The sequence below is a fragment of the Hypanus sabinus genome, chromosome 2 (genome assembly GCF_030144855.1).
Source record: "Hypanus sabinus isolate sHypSab1 chromosome 2, sHypSab1.hap1, whole genome shotgun sequence".
Taxonomy (NCBI): Eukaryota; Metazoa; Chordata; class Chondrichthyes; order Myliobatiformes; family Dasyatidae; genus Hypanus; species Hypanus sabinus.
In genome coordinates this window covers 44,182,674-44,209,398 of record NC_082707.1, presented here as the reverse complement: position 1 = coordinate 44,209,398, position 26,725 = coordinate 44,182,674, and the positions used below count along the sequence as shown (strand labels likewise).

At 43.9% G+C, this 26,725-nt stretch overlaps 1 protein-coding gene across 2 annotated transcripts in view; it reads left to right on the top strand.

The window, feature by feature from the left end:
* LOC132378331 (chloride channel protein 2-like) overlaps positions 1-26,725 on the top strand; it is a 506,358-nt gene that overhangs the window by 456,576 nt on the left and 23,057 nt on the right. For both annotated transcript variants that reach the window (XM_059945154.1, XM_059945148.1), the window contains one exon: positions 16,650-16,688. In XM_059945154.1, coding sequence (XP_059801137.1) covers positions 16,650-16,688 — 39 coding nt within the window. The remainder of the gene's footprint in view (positions 1-16,649; positions 16,689-26,725) is intronic.

Genomic DNA, 26,725 nt, shown 5'->3' with positions numbered 1-26,725 from the left:
TTACCAGAGTACAGTTTCAAGGATGTGACACCACAAGGAAAAAGGAATTTAAACACACAACAGTTCAATCAAGTCCATTTATCAGTCCCTTCATTTATCTGTAGTTTCTAGCGGGTCCGAGGTCCAGCGCTTGCAGTCGCTCAGATGAATCCAACGTTCTTGTCCCTTCACCTTGACAGCGGAGGGGGTCTGCAGGAGGTCCTGGTACGGTCCTTTCTACTGGGTCCCAGCTTGGGTCGATCCCAGTTCCTTATTAACACCCAATCTCCTGGTTCTGCTCCCTGTCACTCGCCTTCTCTGTCAGGAACAGGTCTTGAGGCTTCCTTCACCTGAGTATGTAGAAACTTAAGAGACAAAGTTAAATGCTTGAGGTAACACTGCAATTCCTCGCCCATCATTTGTAGACCTACTTGTATTGGCGGGGGGTTTTGGTCACTGCCCCATGGTTTCAGCAGCAGTTAGCCCGGTACCGGTTTGAGTTGTAACGTGCATGTGATACAGTGCCAGGGGAAGGACTTTAAGCCAATTTAGTCCTGTTTCAAGGGTCAATTTAGTTAGTTTATTCCTCAGGGTGCCGTTTGCACGTTCCACGATTCCTGCGGCTCGGGGGTGATAGGCAGAGTGGAATTGTTGTTCAATCTTTAGTATTTCGCAGAGTTCTTTATTTATTTTCCCAATGAAGTGCGGGCCGTTATCAGATGAGAGTCTTTGTGGAATACTAAAACGAGGAATAACTTCTTTCAGCAGCATCCGCACTACCGTGGAAGCCTTGTTGTTCGTTGTGGGGAAGGCTTCAATCCATTTACTGAAGGCGTCAATTATAACTAAACAGTACTTATAACAATTCACCTTAGGTAACTCAATAAAGTCCATTTGTAATGTGTCAAATGGTCCTGCTGGGGTTGGGGTGCACCCTTTATCACATCCAATAGATTTATCCGGGTTTACTTTATGGCAAATTAAGCAACCCCTTGCCCGTCTCTCCGCTGCATCATTTAAACTGGGGGACCACCATGTTTTTAATAACAACATACATATTCCCTCCTTGCCGAGGTGGGTGTCAGAGTGGAGGCGGTCGACCAGGGCAGGCAGGAGAGTATCAGGAATACAAGTCTGACCTGCTGGGCTCTGCCAGAGGCCCGTTGCGTTATTAATAATACAACCATGTTTCTTCCAAACATCAATTTCTGTCGCAGTGGCGTCCCCCTGTAATCGCGCGATGTCGGATATGCCTGGGCTTTCAGCCGGCAGAAGGTGTGGGGCCAAATACACAGTTATTGTTTTAGAGGAGGAGGCTCGCTTGGCTGCCAGGTCTGCCCTGGCATTGCCTTTACTAACGGGAGAGTCATCGGATAAGTGGGTGGCACATTTTATAATAGCAAGCTTACCGGGGAGCTGGATGGCTTTGAGCAAATTGTCAATGTAGGGGCCGTTGGCAATGCTTTTGCCAGCTGACGTTTGGAAGCCCCGCTGCGCCCATAGTGTGTCAAAATCGTGAGCGACCCCAAATGCTTAGCGTGAATCTGTGTAAATATTGGCTGTCTGACCCGAGGCGAGGATGCATGAGGGCGAAAAGCTCAGCCTGTTGGGCCGAAGGCTGCCGCCTCCACGGTGGTGTGTGGGGTCACAATGGCATAACCTGATTGCCGGACACCGTCCGGGGAGACAGAGGACGAGCTGTCCACAAAAAGTATCAGGTCCGGATTGTCGAACTCGATGTCCTGGAGGTCTGGCCGCGGGGAAATGAGGAAGTGGTTTCGGTCTACGCAGGAGTGGGGAGGTCGGGCGAGTGATCCACAAAGGTAGCAGGGTTAAGTGTGGTGCAATAGGGGAATGTCAGCAATGGATTATGGAGAAGAGCAATCTTGTAGCGGCTGAGTCTGGCCTGAGTGAGATGTTGAGTCTGTGCAAGGTTAGAAGGGCAGTTATCGCATGGGAAGAGTAGACCGTCACTGGTTGATGCAGGGAAACTAAAAAGATCCCTTGGGGTCGCCCTGTAGATCTTAATAGTACTCAGCAAGTATTCAATAAACTCCTCCGGTTTCTGCTTTCTGTCCGGAGCGCCCTGCATCACTACCAGCATTTCATTGGGCTTCCAGGGGGTATACACAGAAACCGTCAAGGGATTTTGCACAGCATCCTCAGCCTGGGCTGGATTGTGACGAGGGTTCGGGACCTCTCACGTTGGCATCTGTTGGGGGCGGGGGTGGGGGGGGGGCTTGGATCTTCCTGGATCTTTGGTGGAGTACCAATCAGGGTACTTTCGAGCAAGGGCTGCGTCAGGATTATCCTCGGGGTCAGTATCAACACTGGAGGTGGTAAAGTCTGAGTCAGGGTCAAACTCGTCCCTGGGGGTCTATCAATGGGCCGTCACCCACATAGAGGTTCCGTCCTGCAGTCCATTTACGAGCCATGCAGTTCTTAGGGGTTGCAGGTTTAGTACCTTGTGTGTCCCCTTTCCTGGTTTTAGCTCGGGTACGGGCCGCAATGGGGTTCGTGAACCGTGGGCTTGGGGTCGGGAATGCATGAGGTCATGGGTCAAGGCACAGGGGGAGCGGAAGGTTCCGAAGGTACAGGCGGGAGGGATTCGCAGCCCCCGCAGGCGAAGGGACCTGCTGCTCCTCCTCCTCCTCCTCAGTGTGCTCATTAGGGTCAAATAGGGTCTGCAGCCCAGTCATATCCGGCGTCGGCCTTTTATCACCAAGTTTTACATAATGATCATCAATCCTACACTGTTCATCATAGATTTCACATAAGGCCTTCAGTACCGGCCAGCCCCTGGGTTTTCCGTTACTATCATTGATGGGTATTTTTCTATTTTTTGCATTCCCCTCCCAGGAGGTCTGGCGGGAGCGCTCATTAAGTCTACTGGTCACGGTATACCACGCGTAATTAGATCTTTCCATTTCTGTGAGATATTCTGTCGCCACACCTGTCCCTCTGCTCGCTTACACTTCTCAAGATCCCAGGTTCCCCCAATGGCCAAAATTCATTCCCCAACTCCTTATTCATCCACACGCTCAGTCTCCGTAAGTCTGTCTTGTTTTCAGGGAATTCTTTACACATTTTCCATAATGGTGTATTTGGTCCTGATTTATCCAGAGTCTGGCCCATTTTGGTAACTTACTCTCGGATCCACTTCAGTTTCCTGACCGTCGTGTGGCAGATTTCTGCTCTTAATAACCAGTCTAAGGCAGGATGCGGTTTCAGTTAGATGTTGGGACCAGACCTTAGTCAAATTAAATATGTATGGCTCCGGAGCTTCCAACCCCAAACCCCATGCAGGGACTGTAACCCCGCTTCCTAGACCAGGGGACTAGAAACCCAAACTCTTAAACCAGGGGCCTCTAAACCCAACTTCTTAAACCAGGGGCCTCTAACCCCAACTTCTTAAACCAGGGGACTCGAACCCCAAACTCTATGCAGGGCCTCTAACCCCTCTTCCTGGACCAGGGGACTCAAACCCCAAACTCTTAAACCAGGGGCCTCTAACCCCAACTTCTTAAACCAGGGGCCTCTAACCCCAACTTCCTAAACCAGGGGACTTGAACCCCAAACTCTATGCGATTCTGACCTGTTATCCATGTCTCCCAACTGAGGTTCTCCGTTTTGTCCGTGGAGGCCGTAAGATGGTCAGCCGGAGCCAAAGGGGTCGGAACAGGGAGTCAGAGAGGGAGAGAGAGACTGAGAAAAATCTCTCGGAGGGCCCTTCTGTCTCTACCCGCTCGTACCTGCCCGCCAATCTCTTACACGGGTTCCTGGACTGCCAACTGTTTGGCTCCTGGCTCGGCTCGCCAAATTGTCAACCTGAAATTATTAACCTGCTCAGTTGAGGAAAAACACCAGAGACACAAAATTATCTCTGAAACGGTTTTTATTCAGAGAGGAGTTCTCAGCCCCACTCACTTCGGGCGTAAGGTAGCCAACTCCCAATTTGTGGGTTTACAAAGGTCATACTTGTACCCAAAAGCAGGGTACTACATTCCCAAATATGGTTACCGATTCAAATTCATCAATTGATTGGCTATTGCATAGCTAAGCACGCAAAATACTCGGAATAAGCATAGACGCAAGCATAATATTTGGAATGGGTATGGACGCAAGCAAAACACTCAAATAGGTACATAGCTCAAAATACTTTGCTGAACACATTGTCTTGTGGTCGCAAGGTTCCTCTTCTTTGTGGTTGCCACATGCTGTCTGGCATCTTATTTTAGCTACCTCTTCCCTCTCCTCCTACACTTCATCAATGATGTATCCTCTCCCTGGTCCTGTCTACATATTTTGCTACACTTACCCCTTGCCCACCCCTTCAACACGTACCCCTTACCCTCTTCATATTCTCAGTATCAGCTAACTTCTCTGTCAGAAGACAAAACCGGAAGATAAAATCTGAGAGCAAAGAAAATAGAGTGTACAAAGTATAATGGAAAGAATCTAGTTGAAAACCAAATCATTTTTCCACAATGAAAGCTTGGTTACCTCTTCAGAATTAAAACCTGCCTCCCTGCCAGCTCGTGCAGATTCATTGATCCCCATGTAAGGTACCAAATACAAGCAGACAAGCAACTGGAGTTCTGACGAAAAGAAGGTAAGTGAGTACAGACTTGCCAAAAGCCACGGCACCTAATTAGTAATGGTTTATTCTTGTCACATATTCACTGCTTCAATTGAATATCAGAGAATCTATACCAATTACAATCTGAAACTCTTACTCTTCACAGACATCCACAAAACAGAGAAAATACCCAAATAAAAACATTAGAACCCAAAGCCCCCTCCCCCTCCCATGCATGAGCAGTAGCAAAAGTATCAGTGCCCCCCCTCCCCCTCACTTCAGCAAAAGCATTAGCCCCACAACCCATTATCAAACAGTAGCAAGCTATTGTCCACGTAGCAAGATTCAGTGAAAAGCTCATCGTGACAACTGTTCATACAGATCAAATCATTATGCAGTTCGTTGTGCTAGGATAAGCTAAAACAATAACAATGCAGAACCAAGAAAGTGCAATGTAAGTAAACAATAAAGTGCAGGGTCATAGTGAGATGAAGAGCCCATCCTATTGTACAGGAGGTCCAGTACAGATCTCATGATCACACGTGCCTGCTGCCAGACTGCAATGTAAAAAGATCACACTTTGCTGGGTAACAAGTTGTCAGACTGCAGTAGTCTTCACTTAGGTGAATGAATTCAAAAGCAATCAATGAGGGACCATTCAAGTACACTCTTGACGAGTGTAATTTCTGTTTCATTGAGAAGACTTCGGGAGTAAACCCTGAGAGAAAATCCAGAGCTGGAGTCCCTAAGACAATCCTACATTAAGTTCAATGCAGGTTGGCAACTCCTGTGACACCACTGGTGCCAAACTGTATCGGTCTCTGCCGTTCCTTTGGATTCATCAGCTGCGTGAAGAGGGGAGACTGCTACACAGGCAAGAGTTTGCTCTCCCTATCGTCCTGCGCAGCTTGTGTCTCACATAGACAGCTGGGACGCAATATCCATGGTCGACACCAACCAGCAGAGGGCCTTGTAAATGACAAAAGCCTGGAAGAACAATGTGGAGACCCAAGTTCAGATTCTGTCATGGCAGCCAGATAATTGAGTGTCTCAGCCCGAAACATAAACTGTTTCATCATTTCCATGGATGCTGTCTGACTGCTGAGTTCCTCCAGAGTTTTGTGAACATATGTACCATTTAGCTGATAACCTGACAAGCCAATCAGTTATAATGATGGCCACAAAGTTACTGGGTTGTTGTAAAAATAATATCTTGTTTCTACTTGAATTTTGCAGAACAAAGTCTACCATCTTTAGCTCATCAACCTGCATGTGACTTCAGGTTACATGAAGGGCAGTAAAAGTTGTCCCTGCCAGTTGCTTCCGTATCATGAAATTTAAAAAAAAACAGTTCTGAGCTTGTGGCATGAACATCCCTTTGTCACTGTACAAACCATTTCTACATGTTGTTCAGTTTTTGCTGGATACTGATGTAAACTACTGTACATTGTTATCATCAGGGACTGCACAACATTACACAAAACAGCTGGCTGAGTATTTCTTTGTATGAGACAGCAAATATTTGATATCATTCGCTAAGGAACAGTTTAAGAAATGTTTTCTTATGACTATGAAACCCTCAAGTACATGTACTTGACAGCCTGGTTTATAAACATGCCTTAAGAGGGAGGATATCTCTTCTTTCTCAATCTCCCTTTAAAGTGCTGTATCTGTTTGATAAAAGTGCAGTAGTCTGTTTTTATGAAATATGTGCACACATATAGAGCATTATGTAAAAATACTGCTTAAAAGTAGGCCCAAGAAATATTTATTTTATTCAAGTTCATAGTGATTAACTTCACATCAAAGATTACTTTTTGAACAATACAACTTGCCTGACATGTTTTCTGGCTGTTTTGTGAAAGCAGCTTTGTCTTTGATTTGTGGATGAGGATATAGTTACTGCTGAATGTAAAGCATCTATAAAGCCACAGCTAGAGTGCTAAGTACAGTTTTGGTCACCGTAACGAATGAGTTATGTGAGGGTTAAACCAGGAAGCAATCATTCCCTAAACAGGGAAATTGATAAAACAGGAGCATTGATAATTGGAAAACATCATGAAATATTTTTCATCTTAAGTGTAGTTAAGGTCTGAATCTCACTGTTAGAAATATTGGTGGATACAAAAACCTTTATTATATTAGTAAAGGTTACATGAAAAAAAAAGTTTTGTAATCTATCCATACAAATCATTTCATTGCATTGAGGCAGTACACGGGAAAAGCAATAACAGGATGCAGAATGTATTATCACAGAGTTACAGAGAAAGTGCAGTGCAAGCAGATTGTGAGGTCAAGAGTCCCCATCTTATCATACTGGGGGGCTGTTTGATCATCTTAACGATGGAAGCTATCATTAAGCCTGGTGGTGTGATGTGCTTTCAGGGTTTTTGTATCTTCTTACAGAGTAGAAGTGGGGAGAGAAGATGGTGGGGTGGGTATGGTGAGGTATTTGATTACGTTGACTGCTTTACTGCATGATGTGTAGACAGAACCTGCTGAGGAAAGGTTGGTTTTCATGATTTGCTGAGCTGTATCCACAATTCCCTGCGATTACATTACTCTTAGATATTTTTTAGATTGTCACATAAAGACCTGCAGCATACCAATCAATAGCCAGGGAGTTCTGTAATGTAATAAATACAAGAATAAAACCCTACCTATAGCTTCTTCTAACTTCCATGCAAAACAAAATCCCCTTTATTTAATTTCTCTTTCCCAGTTCTGATAGAAGGTCACTTAATTGAAACTTCAACCTTGCTTCCTGTTTCCCAAACAACTGGATGTTTCCAGCATTTTCCATTTTAAACCTAAATTGATCCCTGCTTGACCAAGACATTTTGGGCCAAGCAGCATCCTCCTCAATTCTGTGGCAGGGTTTATTTTCATTGGGTAGTCTAGATGTTCATTGGATTTCAGCAATTTGTTCCTTTCCTGCCCCATTCCAAAGAGGATTCAGACGCTTTGGCTGGCAGCATTGGAGAAGTAAGATCTTGCTTCAAATAAACTTAATCAGTTGTCTGAGTAGGCTTCAGCTTGCCTGTAGACTTGTTGCCAGAGCAGGAGTTTGAATCGGGCTCTCCTTAATACTGAGGCAGTTCTTTGCTGCGGTTGCAGGAAGTATAATGGAATGAATCTTTAGCAGGGATGTTGTAGGTTGTCTGCTGGCAATGTAAACATTTACAATGAGTAGAGAGTAAACAATAGATTGTCCTTGTAAGGATTTACAGCAGATGAAGTTCTGAAAAATTGCAATCAAAAATAACCATAATGTAAACTTTTGTTTCCCTTGAATTCTATAATAGTCAAAATGAGTAATACTAGTGTGGTAAACTGCCTGTCTGGACACGTCCCTTGCTGACTGCTCCTGTGGCTCCTCCCTCAGGCCCCTGTATAAAGGCGATCTGAGGCCTGACGCTCGGCCTCAGTCTCCAGGACTTAGTATGATGGACATTCACTCCTGGTTCCTTCTTCCAGTCAATAAAAGCCGATATCTCGCCTTACGTCTCAGTGTGAGTTATTGATGGTGCATCAACTAGTAAATGGAGAATAAGTGAAACTTACCCCAAATACATTCTGAACTGATTATAAAGAAAGCAACTATCCTCCATTAAGTCAAATTTCATTTTAATTGGATTCATTCTGAACTATTTGCTGGGATGTATTTTTCAAAAATTGGATTAAATGTGCCATCTTTCCTTTTATTTGTGGATAGTGCCTTTTCCTAATCAAAGAATAAATGCTTATATCCTACTGCTCAGCTCTCAGCAATACAAATCAGTAGATTAAAGTTTAGATTTGATAACTCATAATTCTTTCCATTAATTCCTGTTTTCATTGCATCGTGGTAGCAAGCACCAAACCTCCATTATGTACATTTTTTGAATTGTAAATTGTGAATATTATGGTAATGGCTTTCACCCGCTTCCACATGGGACATCTGTGATGCTTTGTATAATAAATAGTCTCTTTTTATAGTCACGTTCATTGATCCCTTTCATGATAAGATTAGATTAAAAATGAATTACTGGAGCTCCCACCTTTAGTTCTCAGCTACATGTTTCTCATCACACTCTGGTCTTTCCCAGGTGGCCATCTTGAGCTGGTACATGATTTTAGTTAGCTGCTTAATTCCAGACTACTCCTCTTTCTCTCCATCCATTTAGTTAATTACCAGCAGAGTACTGTCTCAAAGTAAGCATTTCTCTCCTCCTGTTGCCAGTCACTTGAAGATTCACCTCCAGTTCAATCCTCGAATGGGCATTCTACATTGACAGATTTTCTTGAACCACACAACTATCCGTTCTCCTCTTATCCCATCTGCTCTGTGATATGACCTCATGTTAAAGACTTGATATGCTCTGTTTCTTTTGTCACCCTCATCATTTTCACACTTGTCTGCTTCTTCTGCAGCACCACAGGTGGCTTTGCTTTCAAGTACTATTCCCCTTCCTTTGAGTCAAAGACCACTACAGCTCAGAAACAGGCCTTTGGCCCATCTGGTCCATGCCAAACTATTGTTCTGCCTTGTCCAACCAACCTGCACCTGGATCATATCCCCCATAAACCTCCTGTCCATGTACTTATCCAAACTGCAGTTGAAAATTGAACCTCATTCCACACTCTCTCTACCCTCTGAGTGAAGAAGTTCCTCTTCAAGTATTTAACCTTTCCTCCTTAACCTTTGACCTCTAGTTGTAGTCTCACCCAACTTTAGTGGAAAAAGCCTGCTTGCATTTACCTTATCAATGCCCTTCATAATTCTGCATACCTCTATCAAAATTCTCCTCATTCTCCTACACTCCAGGGAATAAAGTCCTAACCTATTTTACCTTTTTCCTATAACTCAGCTCCTCAAGTCCCAGCAACATACTTTAAATTTTGTCTACACTCTTTCAGTCTGATTGATAATTCAATTTCCGTGCCCCACAATATTGGTTAACAACCTGTCTGATTTTAAAAACTCTCCTCAGAAAGTTCATAACATGTATTTCCCCTTCGTAGGCCATTCAAGTCATATTTTCCCACCTGCCCAAGCTCCTCACATTATCCAGGTATCATTGTGAACTTTTGAAGACGCATCCACTCCGTCTGCAGAACTGAGCTAAAAGCAAAGCTGATGTCATTGCTTAGCCCTATAAAACTTCTCAGGAATTGCTACAAGCTTCTTCATGAAACGAGAGTATTTAGTTTGTAGTTTTATGAGCTGTGTAAGTGATTTCCCAGCAGTGTGCTGCTTCATAAACCAGGTTGTCTGTCACAGATTAGGTTATAGAGCTGTGGGCAATTGTGTAGTTACAGCCACTCCAAATTAAAATCAAAGTTTAGAACTAACCTCCCACTGAAACCTTGAAGGTTTAATAATTCTGCCACTTATTCTTTCAATTTGATGCTGAAATGATAAGAATACCTTTGAGAATTCACTTCTAATTGCAAAGGAGAAATAGTATCTGTCATTGGGCTCCAGGTTTGATGAGTATTGCTAACAGATGTATTCTGATGTCGGTTTCATGTATTTGGGAAGACTGTTATATAAATCATATCATAGCACAGGAACAGGCCCTTCAGCCCATTATGTCTATGCCACTGTGCCAAATTAAACTAATTCTCTTTTGCACGTACATGATCCATATTCAACCATCCCTGCATATCAAACAATCTCTTAAATGCCACTATCAATATCTGCTCCCTTCCACTACCCCCGGCAGCCTGCTCCAGGCTACTGTTGCTCTCTGAGTAAAAAGAAACTTGCCCCACACATCTCCTTTGGACAATCCTCCTCAAGTCTGAAGTGCATTCCTCTAGTATTTGACATGTCTGATGTCTGCTCTTGGAGAAAGATTCCCCCATCTCTGTCTTTTATAATATTAAAAACTTTGGCACTCCAGAGAAAACAACCCAGATTTGTCAAATCTCTCCTTATCCTCTCATCTTGGCAGCATCCTGGTAAAGCTCTTCTGCAGCCATTGATTTAACTACAACATGGCTTCCTTATGTGCACAGACCCAACCAGTGAAGGCAAACATGCAATATACCGTCTCTGCCACCACGGCCAATTTCAGCGAGCTATTAACATGGACCCCAAGATCCCCTGTACATCAGCGCTACTAAGGATCCCGCCATTATCTGCATACCTTTAGCTTACTTTAGTTTTCCCAAGGTGATACACTTCACACTTGCATGGATTAAATGCTGACATATCTCCACCCTTATCTATATTCTGCTGTATCCTTTGATAGTCCTCTCCACTCTCCATAACTCCACCCATCTTTGTGTACTCTGCAAACTTACTAACCTACCCATCTATATTTTCGTCTGAGTCATCCAGGCAAATGAGAGATGTTGCATTTTGGGAGGTCAAATGAAAGGAGAAAGAATACAGTTAGTGGTAGACCCCTTAACAGCACCGAGGTATAGAGGAAGACCCATAGTTTGTTGAAAGTGGCTAAGATAGTAAAGAAAGCATATGGTACGCTTGCCTTGAATGGTAGGGGTGTTGAGGATCAGAGTAAGGAAGATTTCTGCTGCCGCAAAATAAAGCTTCAATCAGACTGCACTTGATATATTGCCTGCTATTCCACTCGCCCTATATTGGGAAGTATGTGGAGAGTGTGGAAAGAGTGCAGAAGAGGTTTACTAGGAGCCTTAAGTAGAGGGTATGAGCTAGGAGGAAAGGTGTGGCAAGCTTGGTTCGTTCTCACAGGGGTTCCTAACCCGGGGACCATGGACCCCTTGCTTAATGGTATTGGTCCATGGCATAAAAAAAGGGTGGGGACGCCTGTGAGCATCAAAGGTTGAGAGCAAACATGGTAGTTGTTTTACAAATGATGAGCGGCACAGGCAGGCAGGTTCCTTTCCCCAGCATCATAACGTCAAACACCCAGAGGACACGCTCTTGACGGTTAGAGAGGGGAAGTTTAAACATGACGTGTGTGCATGCAGAGAATGGTGGGTACCTGGATTAGGCTACCAGAGATTGGAGTGGAATCAGGGAGCTTGATTTTCTTTAATAGGCTTTTAAATAGACACACAAAGGAAGGGAATGGACAGATATGAATGATAGATGGGACATTTAAAATAAACTTTAAATTGATACTAATGTCAGCACAACATTGTGGGCTGTGCTGTACTGTTCTGTATATGAGATATTCAATGTAAGAGATATGGGGAAGGCGTATTCTCCCATTCTTACGGGGAGACGCTAGAGCGTTAGTATTTAATTGTTTCTGAAATGATACCGGAGTCTCAGTAACAACTCTGCTACATATTACTCATTTTTTATGTGAAACCTTTATTGCTGTTGGTCACAACCTTTCATGGTTTGAGCCTCTCCAGCTTGGTGTTATTAATAGCCAATGACCTTCACAGTTCTCTATGTAGCTTGCTGCCCTGCTCACCTTCATTAACTAATTTAATCCTGGCAGAACGGAGAAGGCCAGCTGTCTCAGTTTTACCGTACAAGTCAAATCGTCGACCTCCGAGACCAGCCTCATGACCTTCTCTGCACACCGTGCAAAATTTGCATTTTAAGAGGTCAGAAATGAACTTGGCGCTGTGATTTCATTCTAAACAAAACTGCCTCATATTCCAAAACACATTTTCCATTCAGTTAGTCATTCTTTATTGAATGTTAGTCTTTTGTATTAAATAATTTCACCTGAGTTATTTCATCTGTCATTCTGCACAGTCTCTGAAATGAGAAGATCTAGAAAAAGTACATCTTACAGGTGACTTCAATCTCACCTTTTTTCTGGTCTGCTCTCCGGCAGCACATGCTGTCAGAAGTTTCTGATGGTGCTTATCAAATCTTTTGTTTCTCTGGCCCCTCCACTGACAACAATATCATCTTCCCCTTTCTGTGTTTTGCTGCATTTCTCTGTTCTCTGCCCTCACCTGAACCTTGACACTGTTGTTTGCCTTCAGGAGTATTTACATACGGGCGGGGTAAATGGCTGATCCTGATCATATCTCCCAAGCTCATTCACGTATTCACCATATCCACTGGGCGCCATTATCACTGCACCACCTTAACCTCTCTTTATTAATCACTTCTTACTGGATCACTGTCCTTCTGTTCCCTCAAGTCACAACATTACACACCATTGTAGTGTCCATAGGTTTTTGAGCGTTGCTGTTTTCAAAGCAAGAAGCAGACGAAGATCTCTTGTAGAACATCCTTAAGTAGGAGCAGCGAGCTCTCACTTAATCATCAGTGAGTGGTACACGAATACTGAAATATGCAAGTTGATCCTTTTGGTTAAAGTCTATCAAGTTCTCTTCATGTTCAAATGTATTACCATTGTGGATCCCGTGCCATCCTGGGTTCACATATGACCAGAATCTTGCATGGATCAAATGTAATTGCTGCATTTCCTATATTAATAATGCTTTTCTAACATCTGTGGAACGTAAGAGAATGATGAAATATTGTCCTCCTGACAGGATGAGTAGTGCTACAACATACTAGAAAATTCGTATCATCAAGGCTTCATTGGCGACCCATACATCATTTAAAAGTTCCTTTCCTCCACTATTAGCACAGTGTGTGCTGGCTACAAACTCAGTGTTTTGTGAGCAACAGCAACTGCTAAACCAGCGGTCTCCACAAAGGCAGCTAGCAGCAAGGGAAAGCCACTGCCTACAGGTTCCTCTCCAGCTTGGATAAATGTCTGATGCTACTCCCTTGTTGGGATAACGGGAGTGCCATCACCACAGTGAACCACGGGAGTTAGCGTGGTTTCAGAAAGCAAACATACTCCCCATCGGCTTTGCAAGTGCTGGCATGTTGAACATGTTAACAGATGGTATTGCTGTTCCACTAAAGAATGAAAATAATGAAACAAATATCCCTCAATCTGCCACAGAACCCATTTTACCTTCTCCTCTGCTAATTATCTCCAACTCTGCTTTACCAGAACACGTCTGAAGCATTCCAGCATTCCAATGCATCCTCATGCATAGAATCAAGACTAAAATCATTTAATTAATCATGCACTCCCTGAGCATCAAATTTACGTGTGGCTTTTGCCAGTTTTATTGTTTTTACCTATTGGATTCAGCCATGCTGGTGAGCGCCTTGTCTGTTGCATCGCAGGAGACTGCAGAAGGCATTGAAAGATGGATTCATGCAGTTGTGGGCCTAGTTAATAGTCTGGCCTCAGACAGTATCATCTTTCCACAGTGACGGAACTCTGTGCCAAGTAATGGACAAGAGAAAGAGCACTGGCTGGGAGACAGTGATGAAATTCTTAATACTGATAATGTGAGTGAGGTCAGCTGATTTATATCAAAGAGCTCGCCACAGGAGCAGTTCCTTGGCAATTCTAGAAACCTGTAGAGTGGTGTATTAGAATGTCACCACATCTTCAAAGCCCCTTTGTACACGGCTATCCAACACCAGTATGAACCCCCTGCAGCTGCTAATCTTTAAGTAGTTTCAAGTTCAAATTCAGTTTATTGACATTCAACCATGCACATGTGTACCACTAAACAAGACAGCATCCCTCCAGCCCAAACTGCACGACACAGTACATGCAACTCACACACAACACATAATGTTATAACAAAAAAATTAACAAATAATAAGGTGCATGTACGACACAAGTTTAAAAATTAACAGTATAGCGCTACCGGTGCTTCATACGTGATGAGGTCTGGCTGGTGGCAGGGAGTTCAGTAGTCTTACAGCCTGGGGGAAGAAGCTGTTTCCCACCCAGACAGTCAATGACGTGGACCTGCCTTGTGGTCTGTTGTAACCAATAACAGTAAGTACGGTGAGGTCAGGGCATGACAAGTTCCTGATGAGTGTCGCACTGTGTGTAGCTCAACAATGCAAGCTGTTTTTGGGGGCTATATAAAGTAATCAGAGCGTACCCAAATCAACATGTACACTTGAACTAGCAGGCACAGAATCCTAACTAGGATGAGATAAAGTCTGCAACATAGAAACCCAGTGCAGGTCGATGGGAGTAAGCAGGTTAGATGGTTTGGTGTGCTCTCGATGGGCCACATGACCTGTTTCTGTGCTGTGCTTTTCTATAACCCTTAGCTTTTGATTAAAGATGCATTAATTAATTTCAAGGTGGCAAAAGAAGAATTAGTATTCTGAACTAGAAGCACTTAGTAATTTTGAACAGAAACCCTTTCATTTAGTTCCTTGGAGCAGTTCTTTTTTAGTTATTTCATGATGATGAACGAAGGTGAGTTTTCCACTGCCTGCTCTGTGTTTGACTTGGACCTCAGCCCAATGATTCTTCCTTGTGTTTTCATTGTAACACAAGTAGACTGAGTAACTATGAACAAACATTGGTGTGAAGTGTCGTGTACAGTACATGTTCAATTGTTTATCCCTTATGGTAATACATGTTACTCTGAAGATCAAACAAGATAGTTCTGCTGTTGCCTTCAATGGCAGCAGGTATCCTTTCGTCAGACTATGGGTGGAGGCTAAAATTTACGTACGCTTTGATTTGTCCTGCATTAGCTGTTTTGTTGTCTGACTGTAAACCTGTTAGGCATTGGGAATGTAATACTATAGTGTAATTAGTTAAAATAAAATGTGACTCAGGATTTTTTTTTATATCAAAACTGCTTTTTGAAATTAAATTCTCGAACTGCTTAGTAATTAGGATGTCTGGTTGATCGCCGAGTTTGGCAAAATGTTTGCCGACATTTTGGCTCTAATCGAGAAGCCATCATCAGTGCACAGTTGAGGGCGTTGTCCCCTCAGAGTGCAGCTTATATACTCCGGGGTCCCAAAAGGATTACTGGTGATTTGCTGATTGTTGACTTCATTGTTTCTCTTTTCTCTATAAGGGTTCATATACCAGATCTATGTGGCAGGTAATCTCGGGATCTGGACAACAAAGCAAACACTTCCAAAGGACCTCCCTCGAAGCTAGCCGGTCAGAATCTTCTACTGCTGAACTGTTCAGTGTTCTGAACCAGACAACCAGGTCACAACATCTAATCAATATCCATTTGGACCCTGGAGGAGTATATGATGGCATTCTGAGTAGACAACACCCTCAACTACGCACTGATGATGGCTTCTTGATTGGAGCGAAAATGTCTGCAAACAATTTGCCAAGCTCAGCAATCAACCAAGCTTCCAAATAGCCAGCCTGCGCTACCAATATTCCTCCATATTTCAAACTGCATAGTAATTGTTAGGCTTTTAGATGAATCATGAAACTATCCAGGTTGACATTTCTGGTGTTGTACTAAACTTCTCGGTTCAATAATTACAGCTAAAAATTGAAGAGTAGTAATTTCTACTCCACATCCCTCAAATCTTGCTCACTTTGCCAAATGCTGATATTAGAAATGTATTCACTAGTTTGCAAGGAAATGCAGGTATCACCCTGTTCCAGAAACAGGGGATTGGCTCTTTGGAGTTGGGAGGAGAGAGGTGGGTGATACTGAGATCCAGAAGGATCCAATACAAAAGGTGAATTTTTAAGTTAAGTTGAGTGAATGAATAAATGTTAGCAAAGAGGTGCACTGGTAAGTCTTACACGTGGCATCTCTGTACATGAGTGCTTCAGACATGCAGAAGGTGCAGTAGCAATATGGGAGTCTGTGCACTCAGTTAGTTCTGGATTTTACATTCCGATGCTCCTGAATTCCTTTAAAAATTCTGTTTTTATGGAAATTGTGCTGTCAAGTGTGGAAATGCAGGGTTCCTGAGAGAATCCTACAAATAATTGTGTCGTTACTCTGGTAGTGCTAGCCAATGTTTATCCCATTGGAAATTTAAAAGAAATTGACTGGTCATTATCACTCTGCCATATGAGATTACAGTTAGCTTTAATTGGCAGAATCCTAGATCATGTTTTACTTAGCATAATAATTCATGAATTGTCTGTCACCAAGTTCACTTTATTTCATTTGGAATGTGTGGTAATCATCGCTTAGGATGAACATCTGTGGGTGAATTCATAGGCAATTTGTTGTGCATTTCCTTCTAAGTTTATCAAGCTTGTTTTTAATTTGAGAATTTCTAAATTGAATGTTCAGCTAAAAGCATAGACATATTGTAACTTACATGTATAAAAGTAATAAATATTAATTGATTTTATTTTTGGGTTAGGATCCATATGCAATTGAAGATGACATGACACCATCAGAGGTAAACCTGCTTTCTTTGGAATTTTAAACTTGTTTATAATTTTGTCCACATTTTACTTAGTAAAATAAGTAAATGATATAATTCATTCACAAAATTATCTTTCTCAGATGTATTTTTCCTGCCATGTTTATATAATGTTATGATGTTCTCTAGCCATATTTGAAATATTTCAGTAAGTTGCTCAGGGATTTGGTTATTGAAAAAGCAAGCTTAATTAACTTAGACTCTGATATCCAGACATCCAGAATATTGTGGAAGCCTAGATGGATTTTCCACCACTTGTAACGCAAGCTGTAAAAGAACAAGATTACAAAGATCAAGACAGGCAATGACAAACTTATTCTTTGCTAATTTTATTAAGAGCAAAACCTGTGCATCAAAAGGACAAAGAAAATGCAACCTTTCCAATACAATCAATCAGGGCTAGAATGGCTGTCTGTATTATTGGATTGCAGCCTAGTAAAGCAGGGAAAATAGTGCAGAATCAATATAAAGAATTAGTTTGATATGTCCATTTATGCTCTTTCTTGTATGATCAATGACAATGTACTTTTAACAACAGCATTAGATTCATAGTGTAATGCAGCATGGAGACAGGCACTGTAACCTAACTGGTCCATGCTAACCACAGCAACCTCCCTGCTGTCTGAGTTAGGCCCATAACCCTCCAACCTCTCCCCTCCCTATATCCATCCAAATGTCTCTTAAATGTTACAGTGTGCCCTCCTTGACCACTTCCTCTGGTAGTTTGTTCCTGGTACTCACTACGCTCTGTGTAAAGGAGTTACCTCTCAGGTCTCCTTTAAATCTCTCTCCTCCTATCTTGTATCCATGCACTCTAGTTTTGGACAATCTTATCTGTAGCCCTCGTGATTTTATAAACCTATGAAGTCACCCTTCTTTCTCCTGCCCACCACAGATTAAAGATCCAGCTAATCAGCCTCAGTCTATAACTCAGACCCTCCAGTCCAGGCTCTTCTGTCCCCTCTCCTCCTTCACATTGTCTTTCCTGTAACAGGGTGACCAAAACTATACTCCAGGGGATCTCACCATGTCCTCACCAGCTAACTGAACTCTGAAACTAGCACTTGTTCCTCAACACACACAAAATTCTGGAGGTAATCAGCAGGCCAGGCAGCATCTATGGAAAACAGTACAGTCGACGTTTCAGGCCAAAACCCTTCGGCAGGACTGGAGAAAAAATACTGTGGAGTAGATTTAAAAGGTGGGGGGAGGGGAGAGAGAAACACCATGTGACAGGTGAAACCTGGAGGGGGAGGGATGAAGTAAAGAGCTGGGAAGTTGATTGATGAGAGAGACAGAGGAGAATGGAAGAAAGAAAAGGGAGAAGGAGCACTGGAGGGAGGCGATGGGCAGGCAAGGAGATAAGGTGAGAGAGGGAAAAGGAGATGGGAAATGATGAAGGGGTGTGGGGTTCGGAGGCATTACTAGAAGTTTGAGAAATCGATGCTGATGCTGTCAGGCTGGAGGCTACCCAAACAGAATATCCTTAATGTGGCCTCATCACAGCAATGGAGGAGGCCATGGAGGGACATATCAGAATGGAAATGGGAGGTGGAATTAAAATGGGTGGCCTCTGGGAGATCGTGCTTTTTCTGGCGGACCGAGCATAGGTGTTCAGCGAAACGGTCTCCTAGTCTGCGTCAGATTTGACCAACATACAGGAGGCCACACCAGGAGCACCAGACATAGTATATGCTCCCAACAGACACACAGATGAAGTGTCGTCTCACCTGGAGGGAGGAGGTCTAGCACTTGTTCTACTTGCAAGGATAAGTGGCAGGATGAGATCAGTGGGGAAGGACAAATGGACAAGGGAGTCGCTTAGGGAGCGATTCCTGCAGAAAGCATTAAGTATGTGGGGTGGGGATTCCTCAATTACATTTTATTTACTTGTGCATAAGAAGAACAACATAGCACTATCAGCACGAAGAAATACCATTTTTATACGGAGTTGACTAGCAGTTATGGATAATGGCCAATTGGTAAATAGTCAATGCCACACACAAAATGCTGGAGGAACCCAGCAGGCCAGGCAGCGTCTATGGAAAAGAGTATACAGTTGACGTTTTGGGCTGAGACCCTTCAGTCCTTTCTTCGAAGGCCTTACTTGCTTGGGTTGACTGCACACTATCTGTAAACTATCCTTACCTGGACATTACCTTAACCCTTGCTATAACTTCGACAAACAGCGACCTGTATAACTGCAATATCATGTCCCTACTCCTAAATTTAACTATTTTGTCTCCATTGCTAGTCTTCAGTGATCATATCCTATCTTCCACATGTTTCAATTGGTGCAAAAACAAAATTCTGCTCCACACAATTTGCGCTAAGAGCTCTCAACAGCCACCAATTGCTCTGCTCTGCAGGTGTAGCAAACTCTCCCAGTTACAATCGTACAATAGCATTTCATTAACACTGAAGTGAGCAAAAGTAAGCAGGAAAGTTTATAGAAGAATCTTCAAAAGTCTTTACTCCACTTCTGAATATCAGTAACAGTGATGTCCTATGGAAGACTAGAGTCATGCAGTGCAAGAGCATTGACACCTTATTTGGCTAATGCAACAATGTATTTGCTAATTAATTTTCTTTGGTTTTCACATCTTAAACAATTGGAGGCAAGTAGATTCAGTCAGAATGTAATTTCGACTAGATCTGAGAAGCCTCTTTGGATTGTCACATCCATATAGGGCTGGTGCATTCAGAATGAGTGAATTTGTAATGAAGTAGTGTGCTAAATTCTGCTAAGAAGATTGCAAAAACTAACTTAATGCTGACATAGCTGTCATTCCTTCTGAATACTTCATTTCACTCTCATTCCCCCACTTTCTTTTTCATTTTCCATCCATACAGTAATTAAAATATGACCTTCCCATGCTTAATTGCAAGGTTTAGAATCAAGCATCTTATGACAGCAACCATGTACTTTGTGAGTGGCTGTTGGTGAAGTGGACAATTCCCATTTACGTGCCACTGATAGGAAAATCCAGGCATAAAGATGAATTTATCTTAATCACTGATAAAATGATCAGTTTTACAAAATACCCTTTGCCTTTTTATAAAGTTGTAAGATTATCTGCAGATCCCTGAATGCTGAAGTCTCTCTAAGATTATTATTAATAAGGTGAATTAAGATTTCTTTCCCCGAAGCCACCATCTCCATTAAGGTAATTAATTCCACCTCCTGTCAAATTCCTTTGAAAATTTTGCCTTTGGGTGAGCTGCTTCTCTCTTGCTTGTCAAAAAGATTAGATAACAAGTGGGAAGTGTTGTGGGACTAATACCATTTCCTTTATAAAGCCCTGCTTTTTAATGATCTCTAAACTGCAAGATAATGAAATATATGGAACACAAAAAAACAGGAGCAGGCCACCAGGCTCCTCAAGCCTGCCTTCCATTCAATGGGAACATGGCTGATTATAGTCCACATCCTGAGGGTTTAGTTATTTCATTGATTATTAACTCTAGCATCGTATTGACAAGAGCTCAGTGATGGTCCAAGGGCAGAGCGAGAGGCGCAGACACAGTATGAACTGCTCACTGGACTTCAAAAAGAACTGTACTGAATGAAGGAAAATAATAACTGCTAGACCAACAGGGTTGCTAAGTAAAAACACTCAAACAAACTAAAACCTATTGCCGTTACTGCAGCTCAAAAGCAGTAACCTAGAACTAAATCAATACCGCTTCTTTAACAGTGTCTATCAAAATCACTAATCCTCTTTCTCAGAACATGGACTAACGTAAGCAAGGAGCACTGTCATTGCCATGCTTCAATCAGAACTTGACAAGACTGAACCAAAACAAAGAAAGTTAAATGGAATTACAGAGGAACCCTAATTGGCTGGAATGTGTGCGTGATTGCTGTGTTATTTCAGCTGCCTGCCTACCTGCAAGAGCACCCAGATTCCCTGCAGTGTCCCTGACTGTGACTGGACTGAATCCACCCTCCACCACCCCCCCCCCCCCCAGCACAGATCCCAAGGCACCAGAGACCTGCGCCTGCTGCAAGTCCTGATTGAAAGATGTCCAGGATGTGTCAAGCCGGAACCTAAGAACATTCCTCTGGGCCACACTCCTCCCAATCAACGTGCTACTGGACATCCAGGAAGGTGCCAGGATGCACCACACAGAATAGAGCAGGATCCATCCACCAAGCATGGAGTTGGGGGGTAAGGGGAAGGTGGTGGTGACTGGTGCAAATGGAGAGATAGTCACTGGCTTGAGCTGGCAAACATGGAACAGTGGGTGAATTTTCATGGATGATGCTAGTCACACACAGCTTAGAAGAGGCTTTGTTAACACCCTTCTCTACGAATGGTCCCGCATAACATACGGCCAACTTGCAGCTCTGTACTCTCAATGGATGATCTCTAGATGCCAGCCAGACTTATTCCCCTGGCTTGAGAAGCCTCACCTGCCTTTGGAGCTGATCAGCCGGCTAGGCATATTGTTTCTGGGTTTGCAGCAGAGAAGATCTGAAGCGATGGACCAATTGTTTAGCAGCAGGGACTCACACATCTGTCTCTCGGCCAGGAACGGGGGGGGGGGGAGGGGGGGAGGGGGGGGGCTGGGATCCCTTTTGGCATTCAGAGTGGGGGGTGTGCCAGTGGAGGACAACTAGAAGTTATTGTGGGTAATCTGTGCCCAAACAGTGGGATCTCTGGATCACGGGGTTGGAAGAGTCAATGCAGCACAGGATTGTCTCCAGCTCCTGACTCACACTCAGTCTGGCTGTTAGATTGGGGGTGGGAAACTGATGAGAGGCTGGCTGGTAGCTCTCAAAGTGGAACAAAAAGCTTTCCTAAAACAGGACATGACCTTGGTCATTGATCAGACACTGTGTCCTGATAGTGCAGTACGATCACGTACTGAACCACGAGGGTGGCAATCTCACGAGCTGACAGGAGCTTGGGAAGAGCAACGAAGTGGGCAGTTTTAGAGAACTGGTCCACAGTTGCCTGAATGGTAGTGTTCCCACCTGACGGAGGCAGACCAGTAATGAAATCCATCGAGACGTGGGACCAGGGGCAGTAAGGCACAGGCAATGGGCAGAGCAGACCAGCAAGTTGCTGATATGATGTCTTGTTCTGAGCAAAAAATTGCACAGGCAGAGACAAAGTCATGGACATCTTTGGACATCGATCAGCATCAAAAGCGTCTCTCTGTAAATTGCATCCCCACGTGGCCAACCTGATGGGAAGAGTGGCCCTCCTCCAATGCTTTGGGCACACAGCAGCAGGGACAAACAGCTGGTTGGGAGATCCCCATCTGGGCCTGGATCTGATATGGGCAGCCTTCACCTCTGTTACCATTCCTCATATCACCCGAGCAGCTATGAATGTGCGGGAAGAATGGGCTCTGGATTGACATTATCCTCAGAGATATCAGATTGCTGGGACATAGCTTTGGCCTTGATATTCTTGCTGTCAGGGAGGTAGGTGATGGTAAAATTAAACCAGGTGAAGAAGAGAGCCCAACAGGCTTGATGGGAGTCTCTTGGCGTCACAAATGTAGGAGAGGATTTCGTGATCGGTCCATACCAGTAAGGGGTGCTTTGCTCCCACCAAGCGGTATTGACATGTCTGCAGGGCCTCCTTGACAGCCAGAAGTTCTCAGTTCATGACGTCATGGGAGTCAGGTGACAGGAAAGAAAAGCACTGGGAGCGCTGGGAGAGTACAGCTCCAATGCCAACATTGGATGCGTCGACCTTGACGGTGGATGGATGAGATGGGTCTGGGTGCTGCAGCACTGGGGCAGTGTTGAAGTGTTTCTTTAACTCTGACAATGCTTGATCTGTTTCGCATGTCCACTGGAATCCTGCAGAACTTTACTTGCTGAGTACATTTATGGGAGCCAAGATGGAACTGAAGTTTCCGATGAACTAGCAATAAAAATTTGCAAAACCCATGAAGCACCTCAACTGTTTGCCTACAGATGGTTTGGGCCACTCTTATGACTGCCTGAACTTTACACAGATCTAGTTGAATAGTGGAATGTAGCCTAAGAATGGCTTCTGCTCTTTGTGAAACTCACACATCTCTGGATTGGCATAAAGGTTGTTCTTGAGGAGCCATCTGAGAACCTTCTGGAAGTGCTGGATGTGTTCTTAGTGAGAGTGGGAATAGGTAATATGTCATCCAAATAGACAAAAACAAACTTGATTCAACATGTCCCGGACACATCATTGACCAGGGCCTGAAAAACAAAAGGAGCGTTGGGCATCATAAGGTACTCATAGTAGTCAGAGGGAGTGTTGAATGCTGCCTTCCACTCAGCCCCTTCTCAGATGCCAACTAGATTGTAACCATTATGCAGATCTATCGTAGGGAACATGGTTGATCCCTGGAGATGTTCAAAAGCAGAGGCAAGCAGGGAAGAGGACAGCAGTTTTTCACTGTGATATTGTTGAAGAGCGGATTATCAATGCAAGGATGGAGCTTGCCATCCTTCTTGCTCACAAAAAACAAGTCTGCCCCTGTTGGTGAGATGGTGGTTGTCCATTTTGTCCAATGATGACAGGAAACCGGTGTGGGAGGGAGCTTAAAACAGAAAAGCCATTTCACTGGGGCAGTTCCATTCTCTCAGCCTCAGAAGTCCAGGTCTAGTGGTACGAACAAGCATCACAAACTGGGGTCTTCCTTGGTTACTGTGGATGACCATGACATCTTCTGTGCTTCATCATTCCACTCTCTCTCCATAGAGCATTGCAGGACCACCTCCCTGTAGATCTCATCCACCCAGTCCAGCAGAGCTACTTTCCCATGCAAGGATAGGCACATCCCTATCTCACTGGGGTATGAAACTACCAGCCACCCTCACCGGGTTTAGACTGCCCGTTGAAGCGGTGTACCGGGGTGTGGCCACTATCACAGGCAAACAGCCACTTGGAGCCACAGGTGAGAGCTGAGAGTCCGCTGGGGACCAAAGGTGAGTGAGCTGCCCCGGAATGGACACAAGTCCCTTCACCAGAGGTGCTGCCCCTCCCTGGACACCCTGTACGCTCAATGATGAGGTAGATGGATTGATAAATCCTAAGGCCGTTGCCTTCTTGATGTATTCTTCCATGGCCACTGTTTCAGTATGAGACAGGGAAAAGAGTTCACCCCAAGAAGGACCAAAACCAGGTCAGAGGTCAATGGAGCAGTCGTACAGCCGGTGTCAAGGCAGCGAGGTGTCCGCCACCTTAGTGACTACTTCAGTAAAGTCAGTATGTTCAGATGGAACCCCAGACCAGTCCACAAAAGCAGTTTGCCCAGGAAGGGATATGCTGACAGGGGTTTGGGCTGGACCCAGATTGGCATGCCAGTCCCCACTCTTGGAGTGTCTTTAGGGCCCAATTGATCCATGTGTTGTGTTGAGTGAGTCAAGGAAGGCCAAGCTCCAGCAGCAGATCACATGATTCAGCAAAACTGGAGGAAACCCTGTGGTTGCCTTCTAGCACAAATTGGAGGGGTACTGCGGAAAGGCAGAACATCCAGTGCCTTGATGTCAATATTCTCTCTCAATTGTTGAGTGGGAGTTCCCCATCACTGAGCCCAAGATATGTCCGTGAGATTCCTGGCTGCCCCGGAGTCAATAAATGCCAGAGGGTGATGGGTCTGGGATGCCCATGATAGGGAAGCTGGGAGCATTACTCAATTAGGGAAAGGTGCTTGCAGGGAGAATCAAGCCACCAGCATTCCATTTTTTACTGATGGGTCTTATTTTACTGGTTGCTTGGGTCATGATGCCCAGAAATGTCCTGGAGATCCACAGTAGAGGTAGCAACCTCTTCTGGACTAACCTTGTTCCTCCTGAGATAGGTGTGGGCACCCACTTTCATGGGCTTCTCCAAGGACTGCATACTGGTGCTGAGAGAGGGAGTGAAGGCAGCTGGTGATCTGATGAGTTGGGAGGTTCTGGCCAGTCTCTCTCTCTGTCACTCTGATGCCCAGCTGTCTATTTGAATGGCCAGATTTATCAGCTCATCCAGGCTGTCTTGTTCATCATGCACTGCGATCTTGTGCTCGGCCGACATTGGAAAGAGATGATGAGAGATCTCTTGTTCCACCCCATTTTAACCTCATGGGTGTGGAACTTTACTTCGTAGTCTCTCACTGACCCTCTCCCTTAGCACAGGAGTCGGTGGGCAGACTTCTGACCCTGTACTGGAATGTCAGACGCTCCCCTAAACTCGACTAGAAATTGCTGGGAAGACTGGGCTGCAGGAGAACCTTGTTCTCGTAGGGTGTTGAACAGGCTGAGTGGGGGTCAGTCTGAGATATTCACCACGTAAGCCAGTTTTACATGCATTATCACTGAGCTGACTTGACTGTGCTTGGAAGGTCAGTTCACTCTAGGGAACACCGTACCTGCACCTTACAGGGTGACCAGAGTATCTGCCTGGTGAAGGAATGCTCAGTTCAGGTCCTGAAGCAGTCAAGGGAATTAGTGGCTGAAGCTGATGAGATTGCAATAGAGGAGGACAGGGGAGATGCTGGCACTGGAAGTGGGGCTGTTCTGGCAGAAAGCTGCTCAATAGCGACCGTGAGAGTAGTTTCGGCTGACACTTGATTCTGGCTGTCTATTATGAGTTACTGAACTTCCATTGCGATTGCTGGCACCTGATCTTGCTGCTCTGAGAGCAATCGTCGCACTGTGGAAGCCATTTCTAACAACCCAGCCTATACTGACTTTCACTTCTCCTCCACCTGACCAATGAAATTCAGGGCCTGTTTCAGCTGTTCTCTCTCCACCAGGTCCACTTAGATGATCAAGCCTTTCTGACACGAGTTCAGTGATGGCCCAAGTGCACAAGGGCTTTAATAAGAACTAAACTGAACTGAACTGAACTGAACTAAGGAAATGAACTGGGCCAACAGTGTCACTAACTAAAAACTCTCAAACGAACTATTTTTTTTAGTCATATTTGCAGTGAACTTCATGATGCAAAAAAAACTTATCTGCTTTTTCTTTGTTTCCTCTTTTTAATTTGGAAATCTTACAGCTATCTTAACTGTCTTTTCATATTTAATTATCCACTGAAACTCTCACTATTTATTTTGATATTATTCTCACAGTTTTTCTTACAAAATCATTTTCTCCCTTTTTATTTTTATTCTTCCATTGCTTGATCTTAAGACTTACCAGTCCTTTGACCTGCCACTGCCCTTAACACTTTATATAGCTTAGTCTTCAGTTTAACAATGGTGCTAAGCTTTTGTTAATTTCTAGTTTGTAATTATATCCCTGATATCTGTAATGCACAAGGTCTAAAATAGTTAGTTAGATAATGGAACAATCCAGTGCTGGGTCCTCCAGCTGATTTTAGCCTAGGCTGCAACAACTTCCATTTATAAGAGCCTTTACCATAGCAAAAATGTTCCAAATGTTTTCCCACTAGTTTTAATCACATTTTAAAAATTCTCCTACTTGCCATATTAGGATATCAGAGGAGCATTACTGGAGCAGCAAACAGACCATTAAAAACTGTTCACAGTTGCAACTGGATATTTGAGAATGGCAACATTCAAAAAGAGAAATATAAAGTGTAGGTAATAAGAAAAAAAAATGTTGGAAGTACTCAGCAAGTAAGGCAGCACATGCCTTACACCAATGCCTTTGAGAGGAAAATCCTACAAAAGGTAGTGGATTCAGCCCAGTACATCAGGTAAAGCCCTCCCAAACACTGGCCACATCTACGTGGATCGCTGTTGTAGAAAAGCAACCTCATCATCAAAGATCCTCACCACCCAGGCCATGAGGTAGAAGGTACGAGAGCCTCAGGATTCACACCACCAAGTTCAAGAACAGTTACTACCCTTCAACCATTAGGCTCTTTGACTCATCCGCCCATCTATTGAGATGTTCCCACAAGCAATGATCACTCTTTAAGTACTCTTTTATCTTGTTATTTCATGTTCTCATTATTTATCGTTATTTATTTATATTCGCATTTGCACAGTTTGTTGTCTTCTGCACTCGATCTTTCATTGAAACTTGTTATCGTTATTATTTCTATAGCTTTGCT